Genomic DNA, 26,684 nt, shown 5'->3' on the forward strand with positions numbered 1-26,684 from the left:
GTGCAGGCTAGTGTCTTCACGGAAGCCCTCGTACACAAGATTTTTAAGAATCCAATGATAACATTAATATTGTGTTACATGTAAATAAAATCCATGTTTGCATGATCAGCCTTAGTTTACTCACAAACCAGCTACAAAACAGAATATCACTTGTTCCCTCTTCTAAATAAAATCTAATTCAATGCAACGATGTGTGCTTTGTTAATCGACAAGCAGCTAAGAAGAAATCCAGCTATGAAGCAAAAAGTCTGATACACTATTCTTACATGGCATGCTTCTACGTAGCTTCAAAGCTATAGGACAAAATGTAGGAAATTAAGAAAAACCAGGTTGTTATCGGTTAGAAAGACAAACACATTGTAGCTCCAGGTACAGATGTAGGATCTTAATTGAATCACTCTTTTGTTGCTGAGAATTTTACTGCACAGCACAAAATGCAAACTTGTAGTGTATTTGAGTTTAATAAATGCTTCTAAAGTTTGTAATTTCCACTTTGAAATTTCAGACTTGATTTGCCCTAATGAAAAATGTATCATCCACTAAAAAAATGTCCATTAATTATAATCTACATAATTAACATTTCCTGTTTCGGCAGGATTATTTTCCTTGCTCAAATTAAGACAATACATCTGTACATCTGTCAAGGAGACCAGTTACATAATCATGTGCACAAGCACTTACAATTCATGACATACAGTGCCTTGCGAAAGTATTCGGCCCCCTTGAACTTTGCGACCTTTTGCCACATTTCAGGCTTCAAACATAAAGATATAAAACTGTATGTTTTTGTGAAGAATCAACAACAAGTGGGACACAATCATGAAGTGGAACGACATTTATTGGATATTTCAAACTTTTTTAACAAATCAAAAACTGAAAAATTGGGCGTGCAAAATTATTCAGCCCCTTTACTTTCAGTGCAGCAAACTCTCTCCAGAAGTTCAGTGAGGATCTCTGAATGATCCAATGTTGACCTAAATGACTAATGATGATAAATACAATCCACCTGAGTGTAATCAAGTCTCCGTATAAATGCACTTGCACTGTGATAGTCTCAGAGGTCCGTTAAAAGCGCAGAGAGCATCATGAAGAACAAGGAACACACCAAGCATGTCCGAGATACTGTTGTGAAGAAGTTTAAAGCCGGATTTGGATACAAAAAGATTTCCCAAGCTTTAAACATCCCAAGGAGCACTGTGCAAGCGATAATATTGAAATGGAAGGAGTATCAGACCACTGCAAATCTACCAAGACCTGGCCGTCCCTCTAAACTTTCAGCTCATACAAGGAGAAGACTGATCAGAGATGCAGCCAAGAGGCCCATGATCACTCTGGATGAACTGCAGAGATCTACAGCTGAGGTGGGAGACTCTGTCCATAGGACAACAATCAGTCGTATATTGCTCAAATCTGGCCTTTATGGAAGAGTGGCAAGAAGAAAGCCATTTCTTAAAGATATCCATAAAAAGTGTCGTTTAAAGTTTGCCACAAGCCACCTGGGAGACACACCAAACATGTGGAAGAAGGTGCTCTGGTCAGATGAAACCAAAATTGAACTTTTTGGCAACGATGCAAAACGTTATGTTTGGCGTAAAAGCAACACAGCTGAACACACCATCCCCACTGTCAAACATGGTGGTGGCAGCATCATGGTTTGGGCCTGCTTTTCTTCAGCAGGGACAGGGAAGATGGTTAAAATTGATGGGAAGATGGATGGAGCCAAATACAGGACCATTCTGGAAGAAAACCTGATGGAGTCTGCAAAAGACCTGAGACTGGGACGGAGATTTGTCTTCCAACAAGACAATGATCCAAAACATAAAGCAAAATCTACAATGGAATGGTTCAAAAATAAACATATCCAGGCGTTAGAATGGCCAAGTCAAAGTCCAGACCTGAATCCAATCGAGAATCTGTGGAAAGAACTGAAAACTGCAGTTCACAAATGCTCTCCATCCAACCTCACTGAGCTCGAGCTGTTTTGCAAGGAGGAATGGGAAAAAATGTCAGTCTCTCGATGTGCAAAACTGATAGAGACATACCCCAAGCGACATGCAGCTGTAATCGCAGCAAAAGGTGGCGCTACAAAGTATTAACTTAAGGGGGCTGAATAATTTTGCACGCCCAGTTTTTCAGTTTTTGATTTGTTAAAAAAGTTTGAAATATCCAATAAATGTTGTTCCACTTCATGATTGTGTCCCACTTGTTGTTGATTCTTCACAAAAAAATACAGTTTTATATCTTTATGTTTGAAGCCTGAAATGTGGCAAAAGGTCGCAAAGTTCAAGGGGGCCGAATACTTTCGCAAGGCACTGTAATAACTTGTTAAAACGGTATAAATTCGAAAAAATAAATAGCAATATTTACACTACATTCCATTACACTGTCAACAGGAAATCAAGATTGGAAATATCTCAATGGCTAGTAAATTAACTGCATGACTGCTTAATTTCCTTGAAGAATCTGAAGCGAGAACTATTGTGACCCATTTCAGGAAACTAGGCGTATGACGGAAGTAGAGGTCGACCGATTTATCGGAATGGACGATTAATTAGGGCCGATATCAAGTTTTCATAACAATCGGTAATCAACATTTTCGGACACCGATCATGGCCGTTTACATTGCACTCCACGAGGAGTCTGTGTGGCAGGCTGACTACCTGTTATGCGAGTGCAACAAAGGAGCCAAGGTAAGGTGCTAGCTAGCATTAAATGTATCTTATAAAAAACTATCAATCTTAACATAATCACTAGTTAACTACAACTTGTCCTGCATTTCATATAATCGATGCGGTGCCTGCTAATTTATCATTGAATCATAGCCTATTTCGCCAAACGGGTTATTTAACAAGCGCATTGGAGAAAAAAGCACTGTCGTTGCACCAATGTGTACCTAACCATAAACATCAACTCCTTTCTTAAAATCAATACACAAGTATATATTTTTAAACCTGTATATTGCCTGCTAACATGAATTTATTTTAACTAGGGAAATTGTGTCACTTCTCTTGCGTTCTGTGCAACAGAGTCTGGGTATATGCAGCAGTTTGGGCCACCTGGCTTGTTGAGAACTGTGTGAAGACTATATTTCATCCTAACAAAGACAGCCAACTTCGCCAAACGGGGGATGATTTAACAAAAGCGCATTTGTGAAAAAAGCACAATCGTTGCACGAATGCCTTTCTTAATTAAAATCAATACACAAAAGTATATTTTTTAAAACCTGCATTTTTAGTTAAAATAAATGCAGGTTAGCAGGCAATATTAAACTAGGAAAAATTGTGTCACTTCTCTTGCGTTCAATGCACGCAGAGTCAGGGTATATACAACAGTTTGGGCGACCTGGCTCGTTGCGAACTAATTTGCCAGAATTTTACGTAATTATGACATAACATTGAAGGTTGTGCAATGTAACTGGAATATTTAGACTTATGGATGCCATCCGTTAGATAAAATACGGAACAGTTCGGTATTTCACTGAAAGAATAAACGTTTTGTTTTCGAAGTTATAGTTTCTGGATTTGACCATTTTAATGACCTAAGGCTCATATTCCTGTGTGTTATTATAGTATAATTAAGTCTATGATTTGATAGAGCAGTCTGACTGAGTGGTGGTAGGCAGCAGCAGGCTCGTAAGGATTCATTCAAACAGCACTTTCAAGCATTTTGCCAGCAGCTCTTCGCTGTGCTTCAAGCATTGCGCTGTTTATGAATTCAAGCCTATAAATTCCTGAGATTAGGCTGGCAATACTAAAGTACCTGTTAGAATATCCAACAGTCAAAGGTATATGAAATTCAAATGGTATAGAGAGAAATTGTCCTATAATAACTACAACCTAAAACTTCTTACCTGGGAATATTGAAGACTCATGTTATAAAAGGAACCACCAGCTTTCATATGTTCTTAATTAAGTTGTGACCCCTTGACAACATTCCGCTGAAAAGGCAGCGCGCGAAGTTCAAAAATCTTTTTTAGAAATATGTAACTTTCACACATTAACAAGTCCAAAACAGCAAATAAAAGATTAACAAGACGTTTATCTACCCATCGTGTCCGATTTCAAAAGTGCTTTACAGCGAAAACATAACATAACATTATGTTAGGTCATAGCCAAGTCAAAAACACAGCGATTTTCCAACCAAAGATAGGAGTCACAAAAAGCAGAAATATAGATAAAATGAATCACTAACCTTTGATGATCTTCATCAGATAACACTCATAGGACATCATGTTACACAATACATGTATGTTTTGTTCGATAATGTGCATATTTATATCCAAAAATGTTACATTGGCGTGTTACGCGCAGTAATGTTTTGATTCCAAAACATCTGGTGATTTTGCAGAAATACTCACAATAAACATTGATAAAAGATACAAGTGTTATTCACAGAATTAAAGATGGTCTTCTCCTTGATGCAACTGCTGTGTCAGATTTTAAAAAAACTTTACAGAAAAAGCATAATCTGAGAACGGCGCTCAGAGCCCAATCCAGCCAGAGAAATATTGGCCATTTTGGAGTCAACAGAAATAACACCATAAATATTCACTTACCTTTGATGATCTTCATCAGAAGGCACTCCCAGGAATCCCAGTTCGACAATAAAATGACTGATTTGTTCCATAAAGTCAATTTATGTCCAAATAGCCACATGTTGTTAGCGTGTTCAGCCCAGTAATCCATTTTAATGAGGCATTAGCACTTCGTCCAGACAAAAACTCAAAACGTTCCATTACAGGTCGTAGAAACAAGGCAAACGATGTATGGAATCAATCTTTAGGATGTTTTTAACATAAAACATCAATAATGTTCCAACCGGAGAATTCCTATGTCTGAAGAAAAGCACTGGAACAAGAGCTAACTGTGTTGGGATCACGCGTCACGCGCTCGTCCTCCAATAATCAGTATCGGCATTGAAAAATCATAATCGGTCGACCTCAAGTCGCAAGTCGACTTCACAGGATAGCCGTTTGAACGTAAAAAATATTTTTAATCAAAATGCGTTTTTTGGCAGAAATGCCTTCTCGTACATGTAAAATGTTTATGCTATCTGTAAATACAAATACAATTGTCATTGTCAAATTAGGTGCCTATATGTTTAAGCCACAGAAAAAAGGGAGCAACCTTCCTGCTAGCTATGATTGGCTGAGATAATGAGTGGGCTGGACATGCTGAGAGATGAGTTTGGATTGGTCTGCCATATAGCATTCTTCTGTCTATTTGAGCTGGTCAGTATGTGTAGGTTAATCCTGTCTAACGCTGCTTTTTTATGTATTGCGTATTAAAACTTAATGTAAGACTCCAGTATGCAAGTATCCATTTCAATAGATCACTGCAACAACTGTTTCACTCTCTTCTGAGTGTCCCAGATCGCAGAATAACTGATGAATTTACGAATGCTCAACATCGGTTGAATATGGCCGGTTTCAGTAAACGTCGGCAAAAAAGCTCAATTAAATTGTTGCCAGGAGCACAAATACAGTCACCAAGGCTCTGGATAACATGAAAACATCCTAACCAGCTCTCCTAGGGCGAGTAAAATGGTCAGAGTTTAGGTGGGGACCAGAGTGACTTGACACGCCAACAATGGGCCAAGCAAGCTGTACATACAAAACAGAAACGACACAGGATATCTTATTTAATGAAACCATGATTGACATGGTAATGGCCCGAAAGTATTGGAGAAAAGTTTTAAAAACCGACCCCTCTGATGCTGTACGTTAAATTGTGATGTGTCGTGACGTAACGTAAAGCCTCGTTCCACCAGGTGTAGCACTTCTGTCGCAGTTTAAAAACAAGAAAAGTACAAGGTTAGGGGGATACCTAGTTAATTGTACAACTGAATGCATACATTTTTGCGTCATCAAAAGCCGTGACAGGCGCTGTTTACTTCTGAAGATAACTTTAGCGCCGCCCTAAAAACCCGTCCTAAAAACCCGATTCAAATTTGACACAAACCTTCAAATAGGTATGAGATGACACATTATATAAACTCTTTATAGTGTTTTATTTGCATTTTAGAGGTGATTTTGGACAGATCGGGTGAAAAAAGCAATTTCCCCACACAGCTTATCTCCGCCTTTCCCTATCACGCAGTAGGTTTCTCTTCCCCACCCGCCATTTTTTAAAAGACCAGACAGAGCTCATTGCCTTCTTCAATCATGCAGAGATGGGCAGCATGAAGGTCTCGTCAAAGATTTAGCTGGAAAGGAGAGAAATTGTGCTTTACAATGGTATTCATATTACAGTTGACCTGGAAGTATTCCGTTTTTGGGCGCTAAAATAAGATCAATTGTACATTACAGCGCAATGTACAAAAGTGTGTTAGCTAACTACAGTACTCCATGGATTGGTATTATGGTTAATTATTTATCTGACTAGCTAGCTAGCTACATGTCTAAACAAAATAACCCAAGTTAAAGCATGCTGTTAGCTAGCTAACGTTAAATTACGTTAGGTATGTAGGGATGTTCTCAGAATGCCATTTCGCATCTATGGTGTAATAATGCTAAAATATTTGTATCTGGAATTTGTCTTTCAGCATCAGTAGAACATGCCTGACTCTCTTCCACCAGTCATGCAAAAATAATAATCTCCCATCAAAAAGAGAGCTGGCCCAAGCAAGCACAGGTTACACCTGAAGCATGAGGACTTGCAGCGAGTGGTGAACTCCATCAACAACTATGCAGAGGCCAATGCAATAATATTACCAGGATGCCACCCAGGACACAAACACTTTGGTGGAAAGCTGCTGTCATCCCATGTGACAAAAGCAGCAGTGTGGCATCTATACAAGGAATCGATGACAACACTTGGTATGTAAAGCATAAAAACATTTTGATTATTTAATTGACCTCCAACATGATTGGCACTACTTTTATTGATCTCACATTATTTCTGTATTTTCCAGAAGCTGTTAAAACTTCTTTGGGACTGGCGGAAGTATTGAGTAGCTTGGATAAAGAGGTGCCCAGAGTAAACTGCCTGCTACTCAGAACTAAAAGCTAGAATATGCATATAATTAGTCGATTTGGATAGAAAACACTCTGACATTTCTAAAACTGTTTGAATGATGTCTGTGAGTATAACAGGACTCATGTGTCAGGCAAAAACTTGAGAAAAAATCCAACCAGGAAGTGGGAAATCTGAGGTTTGTAGTTTTTCAAGTCATTGCCTATCAGTGTTTATGGGGTTATATTGCACTTCATAAGGCGTCCACTAGATGTCAACAATCTTTAGAACCTTTTTTCAGGCTTCTACTATGAAGGAAGAGGGAATGAGAGCTGTTTCAACCATGGGTCTGGCAGAGTGCCATGAGATCATTCAGGCGCGCTCCCGTGTGTCTGGGTAAGCGTCATCTAATATTTATCAAATATTTATATCTGGACACTTTCTTTTTACCCAGACTTTTTCCTAATTGTAGGCTACTAAAACTTTTTGTCTTAATCTTTACTACAGTACTCACTGTTTAGCACATGACCTCACATGTTAATACTTAAAGAGATGGGTGGGGCTGACTTAAGAGGGTATGAACAATGCTGAATGGGTGTAGACAAAGGAGAGCTCTCCAGTTGGTACCAACACATTCAAATACCCTTTTCTCAAAAGTGAGTTTTCAAGTTTATCACCAGTCAAAGCAGAATTACTTTCCCATTGTTCCTCAAAAATGCAATGTATGAAATATAATTTTGTAGCTTTGAGTCTCTACTTTTATCCAATATAAATATAATCCAATATAAAAACTATTTCCAATTTTGCTACATAAGACCAATTTGAGCCAGTCGGTCACATTTGTGACTCACCACCTGGATTCGGTCTGATGTAGCAACATTTGAATGTCTGTTTTTTTACATTGGATAAAAGTAGAGACTAAGAGCTACAAAATGGTATATCATACACTGCATTTGATGAAACAATGGGAAAGGAACTCTGCTTTCAAAGTTGATCAACTTGTAAACTCACTTGAGAAAACCATAATTCAATATGTTGGTACTACTATTGGGGAGCCCTTCTTTGTCTACACCCATTCAGCATTATTAAGCTTTAGCCCCACCCATCTCTTTAAGGGTTGATCCGAGCATTCTGTACTAACTTGCCAACTACTTCCAGACATCTAAGAGAGAGAGAGAGAACAGCTCACTGAATATTACTCACCCTAGCAGAGCTGGTTAGGCTGTTACAGTATGTTATCCAGAGCGTTGGTGACTGCAACTGTGCTGTCAGATTGTCCATTTATAAATTCAGAGCATTTTGCGTTCAGAGCACACACTGGACGCTCTGGCCAATAAGTAGGGTTGTTCTGAAAGCTCTGACCTCACAACTACAGTCAAGCACCCAAGTAAACTGGCTAACATTGGCTAGCTACTTCCAGACACATAATGAGAGAACACCCCACTCTGACCATTTTACTCCCCCTAGCAGAGTTGGTTAGGCAGTTCTCATGTTACCCAGAGCGTTGGTGACTGTGACAGTGCTGCAGGCAACAATTGAGTTAAGCTTTTTTGCCGTTTACTGACACCGGACATATTCAATGGTGTTGAGCGTTCAAAAATTGATCAGTTATTCTGCGCTCTGGCAAACTAAGACAATAGTCTTTTGTTTAATAAATGTAGCTAGATAGCTAGCTCGGTAAGCAATGAATCCCAATGCATAACATAATATTAGTTAGCAAGCTAGCTAACAGTACACTAACTTGAAATTAAAAGTCTTTGTCAAAATTAGAATGGAGTCTTTTGTTAAGACATGTAGCTAGTTAGCTAGCTAGCTAAACAATGGACCATAATCACAACTCATGACGTTACTACCCTGCATGAATCTGCAGGTAGCTAACCAACCAGGTTCTATGGCTATAACTAGTCAAGCTAATCTGTCTGAGATACAAAGAATAAAATCATACACATAACGTTAGCTAGTGAACCAGCCAGCTAATGTTAGCTAGCTAACAGTAGAAATGAAATTAAACCTTTCTATAAAAAATTTAAGTGTGTAATATCTGAAAATGTAGCTAGCTGGACTATTTTACCAGTATACATCATGGTTGGATGCGTCTGATGCCATGCACGATGTAGTCCAGACTGGTGTTTTCTCCATCTCCTTAAGTTAGCTATCATACTCGAATTCCACTGATTTCAAAACTCGGTCCTCCAGAAAGTGGAGAGCATACACATGATGTTAGGTAGCGAGCCATCCAGCTATCATTAGCTTGCTAACAGTACACCTTAACTTGACATTAGGTTTATGCAGTTTTACTAAACAATACATTTTTAAAAAAGCAGCGTTTGACATGATTACCTACACATACTGACCAGCTCCAATAGACAGACACCTGCTATATGGCAGACCAATCCAAACTCATCTCTCGGCATGTCCAGCCCACTCATTATCTCAGCCAATCATGGATAGCGGGAAGGTTGTTCACTTTTTCTGTGGCTAAACCAACTAGGCTAGTAATTTAACACTTGTATTCGTATTTACAGATGGCATACCAGCTTGGTATTAAGGCACATGAAAGTTCACATGTTCGAGAAGGCATATCTTCCATAAAACGCATTTTGATTAAAAAAAAAATATTTTACTATCAAACAGCTCTCCGGTGAAGTCGTGACTTGCAACATACGCCTAGTTTCCTGAATCGGGTCACATTTGTCAACATGTGCATGCACCTCTGACAACTAGGTTACACACACTATGCATGTATGTGTAACTTGTTTGTTGGGGACTCTTAAGGAGTCAGAGGAAATTATCTCATCAGAATGGAAAGAGGTGTCTTTAACTTATGTAAACGTTAAAGACAATGGATGGGGTTTTGAGAGACAACATTAGAATGCTTGATTTACCGGGGGGGGGGGGGGGGGGGGGGGGGTTCCTGTGTGCGGCATACTGTACGAAGCTGTCTTAGTGCAAACTACAGTCAGTGATGGCCCACTGATACTACACAGAGCCCTGAGGGCAGGACAGACACAACTTTTCCCATTTAGTTCATTCCTAACCTAGCACACAATGTCTGCTGAGTGGATCGAGCAGTCAACAATGTTTGACCGTAACTTCTGGGGTAGCTAGCTTTAGCTTGGTACCTAGCTAGCACCAATACAACCAGCCTGAAAACAATGACCAGTAGAAACTGCAGTCATTTTCATTATTCTTAGCAATGATTTGGGAATCCTTGTGAGTAAGTATTAGCTGGGTTGCCTCTTGTTGTTCGCCTATTAAAATTGAACTTTGGTTCATGAAAATAAATAGCTTGCCAGCTACTTAACTCTGTTGCCCAAAGCTAACAATATAAAAAGCAGCCAGCTAGCCTCATCTGGCTAGTGAGGCTCGACCGGACCGGGTTATGTGTTGTGAAGCTAGCCACAATAAGGATTAGACACAATAGTGGATTTTCCAGTTTGCCTTCAAAATAAAAGTATGTCATTGACAGTGATGCAAATGAATACAAATAGTAGAATTCTAACATACTTTTGTAGGCTAACCGCAAAGTCCACTATTGTGGCTAATCCTTAATGTGGGTAGCTTCACAGAGTTGCAAAGAAAAAGCCATATCTCAGACTGGCCAATAAAAAGAAAAATTAAGATAGGCAAAAGAACACAGACACTGGACAGAGGAACTCTGCCTAGAAGGCCAGTACCCCGGAGTCGCCTCTTCACTGTTGACGTTGAGACTGGTGTTTTGTCGGGTCTATTTAATGAAGCTGGACTTGTGAGGCATCTGTTTCTCAAACTAGTCACTCTAATGTACTTGTCCTCTTGCTCATGCTTGTGCATCGGGGCCTCCCACTCCACTTTCTATTCTGGTTAGACACAGTTTGCGCTGTTCTGTGAAGGGAGTAGTACACAGCGTTGTACGAGATCTTCAGTTTCTTGGCAATTTCTCGCATGGAACATCCTTAATTTCTCAGAACAAGAATAGACTGACAAGTTTCAGAAGAAAGGTTGTTGTTTCTGGCCATTTTGAGCCTGTACTCGAACCCACAAATGCTGATGCTCCAGCTACTCAACTAGTCTAAAGAAGGCCAGTTTTAATTGCTTGCGTCACACTATGGGACTCCCAATCACGGCCAATGTGATACAGCCTGGATTTGAACCAGGCACTGTAGTGACGTCTCTTGCACTGAGATGCAGTGCCTTAGACCGCTGCGTCCATGTGTGTTAACTACTTAACTGTACTAGAATGCTTAAAAGGCTGCTAAAATGATAAATATTGGTTATAGTTATCATTATCATTTTTTTTGGGGGGGGGGGCAAGGAAAATATTGGATATCGGTATCGGGTCAATTTTTTTATCGGTGAATCACTAATTAAAATGTATGCTTTACATTCTGGGTGTGTTTATAACGCATGCATGCATAACTATACTTAGGAATATCAGTCTCTGAAGGTCTATGGGTGAAAATGTGTTCATTTACATCAATTAAGAGTGCATTTTATGACACAAGTGATAAGATTATGACAGCCTGGTGTTTTTATCACACCACCTTATAGACACATCACATCATTATCAGATGTAGGATACAGAAAATATATCATTAGCTCCATCAGACAATGACATTGAATGTAGATATTTCATCATCATTCACCTCAAGGATTAAACATTTTCAACACAAAAGCATTGAGGTAATTTTGTATCACATTCACATGATGGTGTTGTACAATGTGTCTCCACTGGGTATGCCAATATACTATTGACCTGAGATAGGTTTGAAAGCTCTGCACCTTTTCTTTGGGTTCATTTATTATCTATTCATTTATTTTGAATTGAAATGTAACAACAAATTGTTTATTCTGAAGATATATTCTCCTTTTCCCAAGGGAAATCACTGGTTGAGATTCCAAACCAAAAAAGCACAATTAGATTCTGTGCACTTGTGGGCGCAGGACAGATCAAATATAAAATACCTCAAAAGAGCAATACCAGGGAGCTTGGGAATCCACCTGAGAGGAAAATAATAAACTGCAGTGTTCTAGAGGCTAGAGTTTATTTCAAAGCGTTTCTTCTCTGTCACTATTTTGATAAGAGGGTTGTCACCTTTTCCGTCTTTATCTGTCAAATAAGGGCTGTATATTTATTCCTGCACATACTGTATTGATTTAGATTAACTCTAAAAGGGTTGCAGGGAAAATACAATTACTGGAACTACTGGTATTCAATTACTAATATTCAAAGAAAATGGTAATCCAATATTGCTTGTACTATATTCAACTTTAATAACATCATAGGAACTGCTTTAACTGAATCCAAACTTACCAAACATAAAACAACACAATCTCACACTCAATTCGTGCAAATATGTACAAAAGGAATTTCAGCAGATTTTGTGTGTTTTTGTACGTTTTGTGTGGCTTAATTCATGTAAAAAGACACACATTTTTGTGCAACTTAATTTATAGGAAAATACACACATTTTGGTGCTACTTCATTCATAGGAAAATACATTTTTGGGTGGCAAACTTAGGAACAATCTTTTGAAAATTATTGGAGTTTTAACAACCCAATATTGTTAATCAACCAGGTTAACACTGAAATAATTATAATATAATATTAGCCTTATGATGTTATTTTATTTGTATTAATGCCAATACTGTTTTCCATGCTTGTTTTCGCTTTATACTTTGGGACACTGGTATACTTATAGTCAGAAAATACTTTGTTTTTCGTGTAGGCAACTAGGCCTACACAATTTTCTTCATAATGCATTTTATACAAGGCTATGTTAAATTTTATGAGAGTTGCCAGATTGGAAAAAAAATACTGATTTGGCTATGGGTTTCATAACCCTATAATAATGATACAAGTTAAATCACCTTTAAAATTATTTATTTACATCCTATGGGGGAAACTATGTTGGGAATAGTGACATAGGAAAGTCTGTAATTAATTAAATACCCTAAACCTAAGCTATGTCCAATGTCAGCAGCAATTTCCAGTGAGAAATGCTCAGTCTGAAGCCATTCAGCTATGGGTTTCACAACCATATCATAATGATACATCTCATCAGATGAGAACAAGATGGATCAACAGTGATTCATTTACAGTTTGCAACCTACTGCATAACACACTTACAATATGTGTCAACCCATATGATGTGGATCATTGTCAGGTTATTTGATATATAAGCTTCAGTAACAACAGAACACCATGGTTGTAATAACACTTTAAACAGGTTGTTTGTAAATGTGTAGAAAGTGTTTGTTTTGGGTCCACACTGGTAATTTTCTTCTGAATAACTGGTCAGGGCATGGCACTTTCCATTCAGCTTCAGGCTACTTTGATGTAAGGCTTGATCACACCTGTAGTGACTACTTCTATCGGTTACGCCCATTGTTCACTAGATAAGTCAATGTAATTACACCCAACACAATGTTGAAAAACAGAATGCTTCCCACCTCTAGATCACATAACTATACGTGAGATGGACGATCTCAACACTGCTGCCAATGTAGCAGAAGAAAGTCTAATCTGCAACAGAGACTCTATCCAGGGCTCATATGTGGCAAAGTGAGCTGTAACGACCGATGCCATGAAAGCCTAGTAGACCTCTGGGAAGAGATAGTAGGCCTACAATGCTGACATATGCCTCGTTACAATATCCTAAGTATGTAATAATCATCATGAAATGGCCTTGGAAGTGCCATAAATGTAAGCCAACATAATTCCTTATTTTACATTAACTTGTTTAACTGCATTGTTATGGCTTAATTAATAATAGTCCAGACTCGTTATAGTTGCAAATACCATGCATTTGCACCAGGGGAATTTAAACCAAACATATTTTATTCCCCCTCATGTATTGATGAATACATTTCCCATCATGAAAATGTATCCCTATCCACAATCAAATATCTTGATCGACACCGAATGTTTTTAAAAAAAAATGTTTTTACTCCAATCTGGCAACACTCATAAAATACGACATATCCCAAAGTATTAAGTGAAAAGAAGCATTGGTAATAATAAAAATAATTCAAAAAACGTAAAGCTACCAATATAAGGTTTTCAGTGACAACCTGGATAACAATATTGGGTTGTTAACACGTTTGTTTTATATATATATATATATATATATATATATATATATATATATATATATATAAATAAATGTGGGAAACAAAAAAAGGCAGTGTAGAACATAATTGCCAAAAATGCATTGCTCCAATAACTTTCAAAAGATTGTTCTTTAGTTTGCCCCCCAAAAATGTATGTATTATCAGAACAATTAAGCCACAAAAAAAAAAAAAAAACACACAAAATCTGCTGAAATGTGAGATTGTGTTACATAAAAGTAAGGTTGCTGTAGGAATAGCATAAATCAGTTCTGCTTGCTTTCTAGAGCATAGAGAAAATAATATAGCAACGCAAAGACATGTAGTGAGTCAGAAAGTGACAATAATACCGGATTTTGTTTGCTAATCTGTCAATTTGTCACTCTTTTGAGGAGGATTTGGAATTTAGCAATGGAAAAGGTAATTTACTTTGACAACTTCTGCCAGGATGCATGCGTGAATTAATATACTTTTTTGGACAACTTAACCCAAACTCCAGCTATATTTGAGTATAATACCAATGGTGGCTTAAAACTTACTGCCTTGCTCAGAATACAAAATATTTAAAATGCTATTATACAAGTGTCTCTCCCTACATTCCATAGGCCCTGTTCTCCCAGCAAATGACACTGGGAAAGTGAGGTGATGCATAGGCACCTCTCAGCACACTATAAACACAGCCAACATATGCAGTTGAAGTCAGAGGTTTACATACACTTAGGTTGGAGTCATTAAAACTCGTTTTTCAACCACTCCACAAATTTCTTGTTAACAAACTATAGTTTTGGCAAGTCGGTTAGGACATCTACTTTGTGGATGACACAAGTCATTTTTCCAACAATTGTTTACAGACAGATTATTTCACTTATAATTCACTGTATCACAATTCCAGTGGGTCAGAAGTTTACATAGACTAAGTTGACTGGGCCTTTAAACAACAAACATAATTTGAGTTAATTGGAGGTGTAACTTTGGATCTATTTCAAGGCCTACCTTCAAACTCAGTGCCTCTTTGCTTGACATCATGGGACAATCAAAAGAAATCAGCCAAGACCTCAGAAAAATAATTGTGGACCTCCACAAGTGTGGTTCATCCTTAGGAGCAATTTCCAAATACCTGAAGGTACCACGTTAGTATATAGTATACAATAGTATACAGTAGTATGCAAGAATAAACACCATGGGACCACACAGCCGTCATACCGTTCAGGAAGGAGACACGTTCTGTCCCCTAGAGATGAACGTACTTTGGTATGAAAACTGCAAATCAATCCCAGAACAACAGCAAAGGACCTTGTGAAGATGCTGAATGAAACAGGTACCAAATTATCTATATCCACAGTAAAACGAGTCCTATATTGACATAACCTGAAAGGCGGCTCTGCAAGGAAGAAGCCACTGCTCCAAAACTGCTATTAAAAAGTCAGACTATGGTTTGCAACTGCACATGGGGACAAAGATCATAATTTTTGTAGAAATGTCCTCTGGTCTGATGAAACAAAAATAGAACTGTTTGGCCATAATGACCATCATTATGTTTGGAGGAAAAAGGGGGAGGCTTGCAAGACGAAGAACACCATCCCAACCGTGAAGCACGGGGGTGGCAGCATCATGTTGTGGGGGTGCTTTGCTGCAGGAGGGACTGGTCCACTTCACAAAATAGATGACCCCAAGCACACTTGCCTCAAGGACAACAAAGTCAAGGTATTGGAGTGGCCATCAAAAAGCCCTGCCATCAATCCTATAGAAAAATTGTGGGCAGAACTACAAACCTGGCTCTGTCAGGAGGAATGGGACAAAATTCACCAAACTTATTGTGGGAAGCTTGTGGTAGGCTACCCAAAACGTTTCACCCAAGTTAAACAATTTAAAAGGCGATGCTAACAAATACTAATTGAGTGTATGTAAACTTCTGACCCACTGGGAACGTGATGAAAGAAATAAAAGCTGAAATAAATCATTCTCTCTAATATTATTCTGACATTTCACATTCTTAAAATAAATTGGTGATCCTAACTGACCTAAGGCAGGGAATTTTTACTAGTATTAAATGTCAGGAATTGTGAAAAACTGAGTTTAAATGTATTTGGCTAAGGTGTATGTAAACTTCCGACTTCAACTGTATTAAGAGCCTGCACTCTGCACACACTCATAAGCTGATTGATTTGGTTATGTGAAAATACATACAACGCTTGAGGGATTGTCGCAGTCAAAATATGATGTTTGTACTTTTTTTCTCTTTTTGTCAGTCATCATACCATCATTGGCCTCCCCCCTGTGTCCTCCTCCTAGCCAGGATAGACAGCAAGAATCCTTCCTGTATAACAGCACTATAAAATCCTTGTCATGTCACTGTTGCAGCTGCACCAGCACAGAGGGAGTTTAAGATGTTCAGGTTGTTTCTGATGTTGTTTGTGTATGCCTGCCAACAGGGACATTTTTGTCCCCAAACTCCCACTCCTAGGATTCTTTCATATTAAACATTTAATAAAGTAAAACATCCATTACGCAATCTAAATGGGAGAGAGACAAGTTCTGTGACAAATGTTGCACTAAAATTGTTTGTTTGTAACTAAACTAAGCATGGGGGCAGATTACCTACTTAGTTTTGTATGTTTTATCTTAATTTATGCTCCTGTGATTGAAACCTGTCTCGGGAGTTTTTCATCATGTTCTGACAATTCAATTTCCAGAATAAAAATGCAATATACATAACTTATTAATGATTTTTATTTTGTTATATTCATATCTGCTCAACTGAGAAATGCTAAAGCATTATGGAGGGGAGCGAGCACTACCTTTTAGTTCAAGGCAGACAACGTTTTAGAGCAAACATACACACAAGTAAAAGCAACCCTCCCACATGGGCCACTTTAAAATGTCCAGTACATAAAGTATTTTTAACACATTCTCTATGCTCAACAACCTCCCTGGAGAATCATAAGACACACCACTACAGGCACAAATACATGATTAGTAGCATGGGCACACAGTGGCATAAAATACCATAGCAACATATAAAAACTCTCTGTGGAGCATGTGAAGAAGTAGTGATCAATATTATGTTACAAACAATTCTCTTTATTTCAATACTGCTGAAGACAATTATTTTCATCAACATTTTACCAATTTAACTGCACACTTATTCACAAGCCATGGGCAATTCTCCATTGTTAAACTTGTTTTGATATAGAGAAGCACACAGCCCTATACTGTCGTGCCATGCTCTGCCTTCCTTTCTTCAAACCAATGACTACATTATTCAGGAGAGGCAAAGACCCTGAGATTTAATCCATCCCCGTTTATCTGCCAATCACAGCTCACACTCGGCTCTCCTTATAGCTCTGTGGTTGAAATGGAAAAGCATCCATTGAGTGCCACAGTGTCTGCTTGTGCATGCAGCCCTGCACTCCTGCACCGCCGGGAAGTGTGCTGCAGGAAGTGTGCTGCCTAATGAGCATGTGACATTGACAGGAGCAAAAATACATGAATAAATGATTTGCCATTCCATGGCATCATTTAGAAAGGCTTGAAAGGGCTTGGCTTGCAGGGTGAGGGGCAGGGTAGGAGGGCCTGCCGGGCATACAGGACAGTGTAGCAAAGTTGAGAGTTCAGGGGCAGGGGAAGAGACTCGAGGGGTGTATATTAAGATCACTCTGTTACGTTTTTAAAAATTCCTTCAAATGAATCCCCCCCTTACAACCAAACATGATCTGTTCCAAGAGCCACAACATAATCAAATAGTTAGTGACACAGAAATGCAAACAAAGGAAAACAACAGTACCAGCCAGAAGTGATGTCAGAAATATGATTGGGAGCTTAATCGTTACAATAAAAGCGGTGAATGGACGTGCACAGTCACACATACTTTGAGCAGATTACTAACGCAAATACAGACACACTTTATCATTCAACCCCTCGCATAGCAAAGATAGCAAACTTATCTGGGTAAAACTTTTTTTTTATCTGGATAAAACACGCTATGGATAGATACATGTAAATCATATTGTAAACCCTGGTGATGGGTTCAACCATATGTAATATGCCTCATTAAAGAGCCAAGAAAACAATTTCTTGGGGCATTACAAGACGAGGATGCATCAAAAAATGTTATATCACAAAGGCAACTCCCATATGAAACAATAATGTGAAACTCTCAATGTCTATAAAATTACATGATAAACTGATGGAGTAAGAGATTCTGCTTTGAATATTACATCACAGGAAACCCAATCCACATGGATGCCATTATTGGTTTGACAAAACACAGCAATGCACTTCCTTTGCAATTCCACAAGGGATAAAATTCACACATGAAGTCACAAAAGAAGGTGGAAGCAACAGCATTTGAGGGATTATACACTGAGTATACCAAACATTAGGAAGACCTCCTGCTTTTGTGACGTCATGTGTTAATTTTGTCCCTTGTGGAATTGCATAGGAAGGGCATTGCTGTGTTTTGTCAAACCAATGATGACATCGATATGGATTAGAAAGGGAGATACCTAGTCAGTTGTAATATTCAGAGCAAAATCTCTTACTCCATCAGTTTATCGTGTGATAAACAGCTTAAATTCGTCAGGGAATGGAATCTACAAGGCGTCGTTCCACCGGGATACTGGCCTACAGGTACCCTTGATTCCAATGCTTAACCTGTCTCCTACCCTTCATCTACACTGATTGAAGTGGATTTAACAAGTGACATCAATAAGGTATCATAGCTTTCACCTGGATTCACCTGGTCAGTCTATGTCATGGAAAGAGCAGGTATTCCTAATGTTTTGTACATTCAGTGCATAATGTACAAACCTTGTCATCTCTATCAGCCGCTTCTGTAGTCAACATTCAGACCAGGCAACACATTAGATCAAAGTGTGTAACTATAAAAAAAATAAAGACATCTGGCAAAACAGCTAAATGCAATGAAAAAGCTAGGCTCTGCCAACATGTTTACAGTCACAATGCAAATGCATGCAAACACACACAATCATGTGAAATTGACATCAGCATGCAGTGTCCGCATTCATGAGTCATTTAGAGCAAATTAGTATGCTACAATATAGGTTACTTTTTTCAGAAAAACAATATTGAGGATGATTGGAAGTCTTAAAAAGATTTCCAAGGGGTGTTTCACATTTTGTATTCACCAAATTAGTTCACCACTGTAAGAATGTAAACAAGAAAATACAACATAACAAACAGACCAAATACACAAACATTCAGTAGACAATGAGATTAATTATGGCATAAGTATAACCTGAGTATTCACTTATCAATTTAAAATCTGCTATGTTGGCAAGGTTTTTTGTAAGAAAGACATTTCATACAAAAAGACACAAAATAAAACAGAAACAGACTACAGGCAACAACAGGCAGTGACTATGGGCCCACACTGCAGTATGCGCCAGACAATGGAAGCAAAACGATGAGACATCCATCTACTACAGTACAGTACATGAACCCATGTCTCTCTAAGTGAATATGACAAATTAATAACATGAATGTTTACTGGCAAGAAACACTTAATTCATAAAATACCATATTAGACAAAAGGAAAACTAAAATGACATAACATTTATTTGTGGGAGAAGTGCAACCATGAAATGCTAGTAAAGTACATAAAGAAAACTAACAAAACTAAACAAAAAATAAACAAAATAAATAAGTAGACACTGCCGATAACCACTAGATCCATATAGCATCAGGTGCGTACAGTATATTACATAGTATAAAATTCAAGTTCACTTGACCTGTCCCTTCACAAACATCCTAACACTAGTTTAGTTCTCACCCACATCTTTAAAACGTTACTCCCTGTTTTATCATAGAACAAGACTCACCAAATATGCACCAGAACATCCGTAAAGGTTATGACACCATATCATCCTTTTACTTACTAATTAATTCCTCCCCTATAAAGGAATACTGTAATGGCCTTAAAACAAAATGAAAGAATAATGCAGTAAACATTATTTTATCAGTCTAATGTGACATGATAAAAAAATAAGAAAACACACAGCATTGATGATGGGGTTACATCATGTGTATCTGTTGATTGCTGAATTGAGATTCATGTCACACTGTATTAAAACAGATTTTGTGTTCAAATAGTCAACTATTCTTAGGTTTTTCTTCATGAACATTCAAGGCTTTATTTATAAAGCAAATTAAACGACTGAGGAAACAAGATTACATTTTCTTCAGGAAAAGAAAAACACAGTGCAAATAGGTGCTGCTTTTAATACCTTGACTTAAACAGGTTATACAATTTAAAACTAACCAATATACAGTATTCTGCTGTCTGATAGAAAATTGTATTTATTAAATATGGTACATTCTATCCATTGGTATTTCAAACACTAATTAACTTAACAATACTTTAAATAAGGACTTGGTCAAATAAAGGGAATAAAATAATTTGAAATAACAATATAAAATGTCTCCACAATATAACCTTGAACTAATAAATAAGATACAAGATTTAAGCTATTATGATTGAGCATATTAATATTGAACATGGTGTTTGATGTGATTCTGTCCAGATCAGTTAGCTATTCTTAGCCACACAATCGTCTTCCAAAGTTAAATTGAACTCATCTCATACACTACCTTTCTCTGCTTTCTATTCCATTCCCAGGGTACACAGTCAAACAATCCAGAATCGTTTCACTTTAATGCACATTTATTTTGGTTGCATAATGTTAATAACAAACATTTTACAAGATACTGTGGTATATAAGAATAAGGAATTTGTTCAACTTCAAATACTATTAGACCTCAGTTCGTGCAACATCATCACTATTCCCATTTCATTCAGGCCATCAGTAGAGTTCTTGAAGAAACTCAGAAAACAGAAAGATTTAGACTGATAAATATTTTGTGGCTCAAGTATTCTACATGTCCATTTCACGTTTAAATAGTACCAATAATCTTTAAATAATCCTGCGTTGAAAAATAAATAAATGATGTAGTTAAATGCACTACCAATTGACAGTTGACAGGGGTCATCAATCATATATTGTTTTTTATTTATTATATATATTTTTTAATCGGTATAGTTGTTTTGTCTTCTGTTGTAATTTACAAACTGTCTCACAGATACAAATAATGCAGACTTACAAAATAAATTCAGGTACGCTTACATGGCAAGCAGCTGTTTTCTTGGGCCTAAAAAAATACAGACATGTGCCATACCCAAAAATATCAAGAGGAACCACATTTCATTCAAACCCTATTAACATGGCTCTTTACACAAAAAAGTAACAGAATCATTCCATATCTGCTATTCGGTTTGTAAGCGCCTTTTCATAGTGAAAACAAGGCATCAGGGCCCCCAGCAGCGACCAGCAGTAATCAGTTATAATCCAGGCAGATCGTAAGTGTCTGTAAATGGGGGATCCCAACAACGTTATATTCCCAGGAGAACTGCAAAGTCACAATTTCTGATAGTTATTTCATCCAAAATACTGATTTGATATTTCCACAAAAACACTGTGGAAGGGTCAATATGAGTAACACTCAACATTGTTTCCGTGACTCAATGATTTGGTTGAAAAAAAGTACCAATTTCAGAAGCAGCAAAATATTACAATTGTCTCTTAAGGATGTCTTGTGGTATGATGTGTTATTCATACATGTTATAATGGCATCAACACATCAGGGGAAAAGTCTGTATTTGCAAGAGAGCCACTGATTCCCAAGAAATCTGACTGGAGCCAGCTGTCCAGTTTATCCATTGGTCATTAAGGTTTTCCACAAGGCACTTTTGTAATTGGGGGAAGGGGAGGGGGGGGGGGTGTTGAGTGGATACATAGCCTACATTTTACTCATTTGAGTCTGTTCCTCCAGAACTTGAAGGTAGTCAGGTGTACCTTGAAGTTTTGCTTTAAGTTCATAATACTCGTTTTTCCTTTGCTCCACTACTATCTTACTATGGTTGCCCCCTATTAGTGACTTTTTCATATTTTTGTCATGTGGTTTCTCTGGGTAACGGATCTCAAACCCACTCACCCCTATACTGTTGAAATCCAGCCTTTTACTGTCTAAAAAGTTTTGAATGAACATGTTGGATTCTCTCGGCAGGAACTCATCCAGCTCATCAATGGTGCTCAGTCTCTTATTTCGGGGGTCCAGGGGGGACAGTGAGTCCTTGTCTTGGTCAGTGCTGTTGCGCATTATTATTTTCTGTCTCTGAGAGTCAGCAAATCTAAAGCCTGACTCAGAGTCTCTAATCGAACAGGTGTGGCTCTTGCTCATATGCTCAATAGTTTGGGGGATGAACGTCTCCCCTCCCAGGTCATCTTTCTTGCTAGATTTGTTGTGTCTTCTGAGCGTGAGTTGCATGGAGCCACACTCCTGATTCCCCATGCCCTCCTGGCGTCCTGGTGGCTTTTTATTGCGCCTAAGCACAAACACCAAGAGGCAGAAAGCAACAAATACTGTGAGGATGAGCACCACCAGGATACTGAGGATCATGATGGATAGGGGAACTGGACCTCCCGGAGGGGCTTTGCCCACACTTGCTGGGGACAAGGAGTTCACCACCGGAATAGCACTGGTCAGGATGAAAGGGGACCTAGCTATGAGTTTGGGGCATAGGATCTCATTTTTCAGCAGCCTTAACTCTATATTGGAAAACTGCACTGGGGATGCACATTTGATCTCCTTCGCAGCCACTCCATCATTCAGCTTCTCCAGCCAAAGTTTCAGAGCCACTAAATCACAGGAGCATTCCCATGGATTGCCTTCCAGATCAATCTGAGTGAGAGACCTCAGCTGGTCTAGGACGCCACTCACAGGCAGAGTCATGAAATGGTTGTTCTTAAGATTTAGCCTAGCCAAGGAAACGCTAGCAAAGATATAGGCAGGGAGGCTCCTTAGCACATTATTGTTCAGATACAACAACTGCAGATTTGGCATGGAGTCAAAGGTCTCTGCTAACACCTCTTTTATGGCATTGTATTCCAAGTACAAGTATTGGAGGTTACTGAGCCCAAGGAACATCTCAGGATGCAGCTGCTCTAGTTGGTTTCCATTGAGATAAAGCCTACGGAGGTTGGTCAGATTTGCAAAGACACCTTTTTGAACTGTGACTATTTGATTGCTGCCCAGATGTAATAAATCTAAACCCTCAAAGCCTTGGAAATCAACTGGACTGATATCTTGTATATAATTACCACTCAGGTGTAGCTTCTTGGCATTTGGTGGTTTGGGAATGAGATCTGCTAGATTGTGTATACTTCTCTCTTGGCAACTCACACCAATGCCAAAGTCTGAGGGATGAGCTTTGCACGTGCAAGGCTGTGGGCACGAGAGAGGTGGGGTTCTTGTTTGATAGGACATAATTGGAATATGTTTATTCAAACCAGGTAAACCAACAATCCCGTTACCATACATTTTAGATGGGTTTGTTGTTATGGGGGGTATCGTAGTGGGTGCAGTGTCGGTTGTTGTTTGGCCATTATCTGGCTGTGAAGGGGGCATCCTTACGTCAAAGTCACTACCTGTTCCCATGGGACACAGTTCCTGTTTGTTTGTTTCTTTCAACAGGCGTCCATACAGGTCACTAGGGGTTTCACATATAGCCTCCCCAATAAAAATGTTATAGGGCATGTTCTCCAACCAAGCTTTCAAGGGTAACAAATCACAAGTGCAATTCCATGGGTTGTCATCGAGCTGCAATTCCACTATACGTCCAATGTGTTCCAAAACTCCAAGATATGGTAGCTTCTGAATCCTGTTTCCTCTTATATCCAAATGTGTAAGGGAGGCAAAGCGAAAAATATTATCAGGAAGGATCTGAACGAGATTGTCATTTAGGATGAGAACTTTCAGCCTATGCAATTTGTTGAATGATCCTTTTTCAATATACTTGATCAAATTGTAGTCAGCCTGGAGGTATTCCAAGTTTTCGATCCCATAGAAAGTGTCAGCTCGGAGCACTTTTAATTCATTGTTATTTAAGTGCAGCTGTTTCAATGAACTAAGGCCATAAAAGGCCCCTCCCTCGATGTTCTGTAATTTGTTGTTTCCCAGTTGAAGAGAGACTGCGTGTGTGAAATTGAGAAAGGAATTGGGGTAAAGGATGATCAATAGGTTATTTTGGAAATTCAAATGATAGAGGCTAGAGACCGGGGGCAGCAGCTGAGTAGGTCTGTACACAGTTATTTTCTCACAGTTCACATAGAGGACGTTCTCGATGGACATGCAAGAACAGGCGCTGCAAGTCTCCGCTGAGAGGTCAGAATCCAAGTCAGAAAACGTATTCGATACGGAAAAGGCCAAAAGAACTAGAAGCAGCATTTTGCCTTTTATAAATCCCCCAGAAAACCATTTAGTAACCTTTGAGAGGAAAAACAAACAAACAATCAAAACACAAATTTGTACTATACATACAAACAGTATTTCATAAATGGGTAGTTAATAGCCTACTGCTGATGTTAGTAATGCTTTGGCTACACATCAGGCTACATTAATGTACACAAATCAACCCATTTCTCTTTAGCAATACAGCTACCAAGTACTATTTTATCCTGAAAAAATATGACTTTCTCTCATATTAATAATAATAACCTAATAATAGACTAATAATAATTGCCCGATCAGCCTTATAATCATCATCTCCTTCTGATGTTACCAAACATAAAATCACCAGAGGAATAAATAATTATATAAAGAAAGTGGGCCAATTGTGTGGGCATATACCAGGTTATTCAACAAAAAGAGGAGAAAATATATAGGCTACTGCACCCTACTGTATGGTGACATATGATGGGCTAAAACATCCCATGAAGCCTCTGCCCCAAAAGGGATCAAACCATATTGTAATAAAAAAATATGAACAATATAAAGAATGGATGTTAAATCTTTTCAACCATGTATAAAAAAACTTGTCTTTCTTACCTTAAGCGTTTGTAAATGTGGTTTCTTGATAGACAGACATTGCTCCCATTCAGACGTCAGAATCGCAGTGGGCTCAGATTTCAGCCTATGCATCTCTTCTTGACAGACTCCACTTGTTTAAAACATGATTTCTCTCGTAGGGTCCCCAGTGTTGCTGTATATCCATGAAGCATTTCAGTGCGGAATGAACTAAAGACAAGGTGCCCCCTCTGCGTTCAGACAGAAGGGACTGAAAGCAAGCAGCTGAAGTGAGTGCAAAGCAACTTCAGCATGCTCTCCAGTTCATGAGAGAGGAGAAGGAAACGAATTGTGCTGCTCCAACACCCCCAGTCCATAGAGATGCTCGCTGAAGTTGGATTGATTAGTTCAGGCAAAAACAAAACAGCAATAGGCTACCCACTCGATAAACCGAAATATATCATGCGCGGGTTTACTCACCTCAAAAAATATTACATCTCGTCTCTTTTCGAATCATGTAGTTCACAGGGCTACCTACCAGTGATGTCTGAGGTTCAGCCAGTCTTTACACCAAGGAAAAAACACACTGATATTCAGGAAAAAAAGCAGAACAGCGACTGTCGCGAAAAATTTATCATTCAGTTTAGTCAGATGCGGGCAATATTCCACCAAATCAAGAAACTACGTTCAAATAAACTACTGATAAAACAGTCATCAGGGATCCGGATAAGTGGGAAGATACCTGCCTGTGTCATTGGTATGCTGCTTTACAGCTGCATTGAGCTTCCCACACGACTTGTGGGAGGAGAGAATGCAGAGATGCAGAGAGAATGGGGGAGGAGGGGAGGGGGTGAAAAGAGATGCAGGGAGAGAGATGAGTGAGGAGAGGGGGTCTCATAGACTACACGGGGAACTTCAGGCCTTGAAATTTATATTTTAAGAAGTAGATACATAGTAATTTAAAATATTTGTGTAATTGTGTTTCTTATCCTTATAATGATCATTACCCATTTCGCATTGTGCTATATAGCCTAATGGTTGAATGTAATGTAAGGTAGGCCTACCTGACAATTCAAGAGGGCTTGGCACCTGCCATTCTATTTTATGATTGGAGTGTTTTTAAAATGGCACAGAACGTGAGCAGCATTCTAATGGGGACTCTTATTCAAGGTGGACTGCAGTCAAAGCAAAGCCAGCATTGCTCAAGGAAGTAAAAAAAAACAATACCTCTCAAATGTGTTTTTGAGTAGTATGCATGGATTTGCCATTAGATGCTAACTGCCGTTCAGCCTCACTTTAGTTTTCAGACAACAGGTGCGCACTTCCAAAATCCCTCATGTGACACCAAAAATAGACACCACTCAATGGTAGCCTAAACTTTACCTGTTTGTTCAAATAGACAATGTGAATAGCTCTAAATGTGTGAAACGCAAATAGCTCTTCCTACATTTCAATGGCACAGTGACAAATCACTAAAAGCTTTATTTTTTTGTAGACTATGAGGAGGAACAATAAAGACAGAAACAATTGGAAAATTCAGGATGACACAGTAATAGTGAAAGTGAAAAAATTATGTAAATGTTAACTATTTTTTCCCATCTAAATTAGTTTTGATATGAGGTTAGGTGGTACGGGTTGTGCAAGCGAGTGAACCCAAGTCAAGGGCAGGATGTTACTGTATGGTTGGAGATATTTCTCACACATGCAGAAATAAAAGGTAGCGCCCTCTTCTGGCTGAAAGCAATTTTCACCCACTTTATAAACTTGGTCAGAGAGGAAGAG

At 38.5% G+C, this 26,684-nt stretch overlaps 1 protein-coding gene and 1 long non-coding RNA gene across 2 annotated transcripts in view; both read right to left on the reverse strand.

Annotated features, from left to right (window-relative positions):
- LOC149978235 (uncharacterized) overlaps nt 1–26,684 on the reverse strand; it is a 1,155,107-nt gene that overhangs the window by 33,701 nt on the left and 1,094,722 nt on the right. The window lies entirely within an intron of this gene.
- Nucleotides 20,266–25,695, reverse strand: LOC110488543 (SLIT and NTRK-like protein 4). Its single transcript, XM_021560776.3, has 2 exons — nt 24,945–25,695; nt 20,266–24,383 (listed from the first exon to the last, which is right to left on the reverse strand). Exons 1-2 carry the CDS (start codon nt 25,035–25,037, stop codon nt 21,858–21,860), a joined length of 2,619 nt encoding a protein of 872 aa, XP_021416451.1. The 5' UTR covers nt 25,038–25,695; the 3' UTR covers nt 20,266–21,857.

Source organism: Oncorhynchus mykiss, chromosome 14 (assembly GCF_057628025.1).
Source record: "Oncorhynchus mykiss isolate SJ-2025 chromosome 14, ASM5762802v1, whole genome shotgun sequence".
Taxonomy (NCBI): domain Eukaryota; kingdom Metazoa; phylum Chordata; class Actinopteri; order Salmoniformes; family Salmonidae; genus Oncorhynchus; species Oncorhynchus mykiss.

Excerpts from the sequence above, each read along its gene's own strand:
- LOC110488543 (XM_021560776.3), bottom strand. The coding sequence starts at position 25,037 with ATGCATAGGCTGAAATCTGAGCCCACTGCGATTCTGACGTCTGAATGG. Across the intron at positions 24,384-24,944 it reads CACATTTACAAACGCTTAAG|GTTACTAAATGGTTTTCTGG; the intron begins GTAAGAAAGACA and ends TTCCTCTCAAAG.